General features: G+C 60.4%; 1 protein-coding gene across 1 annotated transcript; it reads right to left on the bottom strand.

Moving 5' to 3' along the window:
• Positions 1-1,005: 1,005 nt before the first annotated feature.
• Positions 1,006-3,641, bottom strand: LOC111167851 (paraneoplastic antigen Ma6E-like). Its single transcript, XM_089904023.1, has one exon. It carries the CDS (start codon positions 3,581-3,583, stop codon positions 1,163-1,165), a length of 2,421 nt encoding a protein of 806 aa, XP_089760149.1. The 5' UTR covers positions 3,584-3,641; the 3' UTR covers positions 1,006-1,162.
• Positions 3,642-4,246: the final 605 nt, after the last annotated feature.

The following is a 4,246-nucleotide window of genomic DNA, read 5'->3' on the forward strand; positions in this document are numbered from 1 at the left end:
CCTATATGAACATATCATAATCATCCAAAGTCCATAGTTGACATTAGGGTTCATTCTTGGTGTAGTATATTCTATGGACAAATCTATAATACGGTAAGTCCCCTACATATGAGCAAGTTCAATTCCGAGAGCATGTTCATAAGTCCAATTTGTTCATAAGTCTTAGATACCCAACTAAAACAGTTGGCTATATTGTACAGTAATGTAATAGGTTTATAATACTTTTCATACAAAAAATATATAAAAAACTAACAAACACAAAAAATAAAGAAAACATTTAAAATCTTACAGAACAGTACATTGAAAAGTAGAGTAGTACTGTACAACAGCTGGCATCCAGGGGCTGGTATCGAGTGAACCGTCAAGAAGAGGCCACATGAGTGGCCTCTCACCAGGACGATGGGCGCTGGCAATGCCTGCACCCCCAAGACAACTGATCCCCCTGTGGCTCACAAGCCCAGGGCCCGGCCCTGCCCGATGGCGGCCACAGGACAGTCCCACAGCAGGGCGCGCGCCACGGAGCCGGGGACGTGGAGTCCCGAGGAACAACGGGGTGGCCCAGCAGAACACAAGCCCTGGGGGCCTCCCGCAGACCTCCTGCAGCCACGGTCAAGGTCTTCCTTCCCAAGGTCCCAGGTGGGCTCCCAGGTCCTGGGGTGGGCGCTGGCTGTGACCTCGTCCATCCCGTCCTTCCCGCCGGCTCCTGGGACTGGGCTCGGGGTCTCCACGCCGCGCAGGGGTTGGGGGAACTGCTCAGAGGGGAACACACGCACATTTCCACAACAACAGGCAGCGCTGGGCCTGAATCTATGCCCAGAAAGCACACGTTGAGCTCACGACACTGGCCCACAGAGACCAGAGCCTTGGCTGGCACGTGGCGCACCTCAGAGCTCTGCGGGGGGACGATGGCTAGGGTGTGTGTGTTGGGGGGAGGGGAGCGGGGGCTGGGGGGTTCCTTGACACCTGGGTCCCTCTGGGGCCTAGAGGGACACATTAGGGCTTGCCAGTACAGGGAGCAACCTGCCCCAGGGGATGATGAATAGGGGTCCCCTCTCAGGAGGGAGGCCCAGGCACCTTGAGTAGCCCCTAATATGGGGCCAGTAGGCTGCCAGGCCTGGCCTCCCCCTGCCTCCAAGCCTGGCGGCCCCACGGCCTGCTGAGCCTACTGGCCCGAGGTGGACCCCGGGGGGCTCATCTCTGCAGCCCCGTCCTCATTTCCCGGCTCTTCTGGGATGGGCTTGAGCCCCTCCTCGGGGCTCTCCTCGGCCTCCTGGCCTCCTGCCTGGGCGAGGCCCTCTGGCTCCCAGCCAGGACCTCCTGGGGCCACCGGGGAAGCACTGCCCATCCGGCCAGGCATGGGGACTCCGGGGGCATCTGAGGGAACTGCCTGACCTAGGCCCGCAGGGGCGGGACCACTTCCATCTTCCTGAGTGGCCGCGGACGCCTTGCTGGTCTCCCCAGGGCCAGGGGCTGCCCTGGCGGCACCATGGTCTTCAGGGGCTGCCTCGCCAGCCTTGGCAGTGCCGGCAAATGCTGCACTGGCCTCCTCACGTGCCGGCTGGTCCTCGGCGCTCCCTTCCTTGGAACGGGCGGCCTGGGCGGTGGCATCTTCACCGGCCGGGGAGGCCTTGGTGCCATGTGCAGTGGTATCTGCGGTGATGGCCTCATGGGCCGCGGCGGCCTGGGCGGCTGCTGCCAGGACTCCAACGTCCACACGGGCCTCTTCCTGCCCTGGGAAGTGCTCCCTGCTAGCCGGGCCGGCCTCCCAGGCCTCGGTCTTCTGGATGAGCCGCAGCATCCCCGCAAAGCCGGGAGGCCTCCTCCTCAGCCGCATCGTCCTCAGCGTGTCCCGGAGCGTGTCGTGCAGCCGGGCCCGCATCAGCACCTGCCGGGCACGCGCCTGGTCCGCCATGGCCGGGTGGATGGCCCCCTTCTCCAGGGCCGACTGCAGCAGGCCTTCCAGGCGCCTCACGTACGCAGAGAGAGTCTCCTGGGGCCGCTGGGCACAGGTCACGAACTTCAGCCGAGCACTCCCCCGGGGGTCCTTGTTCCCAAACACCTGCACCAGCGCGGCCAGGCAGTCCTGGGCAGCCAGCTCGGGATCTTCCGCCAGGAGGCCGCGCAGGAGGTCCAGCGCGGGGCCGCGCAAGCTCTCCACCAGCCTCCTCCTCCTCTCCCTCTCAGACACGTGGCGCCACAGGTGCAGCATGTCGTTGGCCTGCTCCAGCCAGCTCTCAGAGGACTCTTCCCCGTGGCCCGGCTCTTCCATCCCAGAGAAGGTTCCCAGCTCCTGGTAGCCCATGCCGTGTAGCACGGGCTGCAGGGCCTGCCTCCACTGCTGGGTCCCGGGCCCTGCCTCACCCATGGCGCCTGCCACTGTCACAACTGCTTCCTCAGGCGCAGTCATTGCCTGGCCTGTGGGTCCTGCCATACTCAGAAGTCCTGCCACGCCTGCAACATTTCTGTAACCTGCAGCTCCTTCCTCATCTGACTCAGCTCCTGCTTCACCTTCAGCTCCTGCTTCACCCTCAGCTCCTGCTTCACCCTCAGCTCCTTCCGCACCTGCAGCTCCTTCCTCATCTGACTCAGCTCCTGCTTCACCTTCATCTCCTGCTTCACCTGCAGCTCCTTCCTCACCTGCAGCTCCTGCCTCACCTGCAACTCCTGCCTCACCTGAGGTTCCGTCGTCACCTGCAGCTCCTTCCTCATCTGACACTCCTGCTTCACCTTCAGCTCCTGCTCGACCCTCAGATCTTTCCCCACCTGTACCTCCTGCCTCACCTGAGGCTCCCTCCTCACCTGCAGCTCCTTCCTCACCTGAATCTCCTGCCTCACCTGCAGCTCCCTCGTCACCTGCAGCTCCTTCCTCACCTGCATCTCCCTCCTCACCTGCACCTCCCTCCTCACCTGCACCTCCCTCCTCACCTTCAGCTCCCTCCTCACCTTCAGCTCCCTCCTCACCTGCAGCTCCTGCCTCACCTTCAGCTCCCTCCTCACCTGCAGCTCCCTCCTCACCTGCACCTCCCTCCTCACCTGCACCTCCCTCCTCACCTGCACCTCCCTCCTCACCTTCAGCTCCCTCCTCACCTGCAGCTCCCTCCTCACCTAAGGCTTCCTCCTCACCTCTGTCTCCCTCCACACCTGCGACTCCCGCCTCCCCTGCAGCTTCCTCCTCCCCTGCAGTTCCTGAGTGACCTGCAGTTCCTGCCTCACCTGCCCTGCCAACCACTGCTTGTCTCTGGGGCTGCGCAGGGACATTGGGTCTATCCTGTGAATCAGCATCAGGGGCCTGGGGCAGGCAGACCACAGTCCAGGGCCCTCCCTTGCCTGGTATTTGGCGGGGGAGCAAGCTTCGATTTAAACACTCAGCAAACTCGACCAGGGCAACACTCGACCCCAGCTCCTTTCTGTAGACCTTGCCCAGCACTCGGTACCTGCCCAGGGAACGCAGGGCAGCCTGCACAGCCTCCTGGAATTCCTGGTCTTTGCAGTCATCTGGGATTCCCAGGATGAGCAGAGATCGCTGAGCGTTCACGCCCATCGACCTGCACCAGTCCCGCAATACCGCCAGAGCCGTCGCCATCTTCGAGGACCTGAGGGTGGGGGGAAGCGATCAAACAGGTGTGCACAGGCTGTTGAAATGTGGGAACTGGCCTGTGGGTGCAAACAGGAGAGAATCATGCTTGTGCCACACAGCTCACCCCACTGCCCCTCACAGCAGCAGTCTGGAGCACGTCTTGGCCCTGTTTGGTTTGTTTGACTTTAGGAAACTTTTTTAATAAATTACATTTATTTACAGGATAGAAGGCTAGGGACTTCCCTGGTGGCGCAGTGGTTAAGAATCTACCTGCCAGTGCAGGGGACACAGGTTCGATCCCTGGTCCCGGAAGATCCCACAAGCCGTGGAGCAACTAACCCTGCACGCTGCAACCACTGACCCAGCGCTCTAGAGCCCATGAGCCACAACTACTGAGTCCACGTGACAAAACTACTGAAGCCCACATGCCTGGAGCCGGTGCTCTGCAACAAGAGAAGCCACCGTAATGAGAGGTCTGCGCACCGCAATGAAGAGTAGCCCCCGCTCGCTGCACCTAGAGAAAGCCTGCACACAGCAAAAAAGACCCAACGCAGCCAAAAGTAAAAATAAAATTTAAAAATAATAACAAAAGAGCACTTGTTGCGTACGACTCAAGAAACAATAATAAAATATAATAAAATAATTTTTTAAAAAAAGACAGATAGGAGG

The sequence above is a fragment of the Delphinapterus leucas genome, chromosome X (assembly GCF_059928025.1).
Source record: "Delphinapterus leucas isolate spDelLeu-1000000601 "Yukka" chromosome X, BTC_Dleu_Yukka2, whole genome shotgun sequence".
Taxonomy (NCBI): domain Eukaryota; kingdom Metazoa; phylum Chordata; class Mammalia; order Artiodactyla; family Monodontidae; genus Delphinapterus; species Delphinapterus leucas.

Bases quoted from the DNA above. Each gene is read 5' to 3' on its own strand.
- LOC111167851 (XM_089904023.1), bottom strand. From the start codon at position 3,583: ATGGCGACGGCTCTGGCGGTATTGCGGGACTGGTGCAGGTCGATGGGC.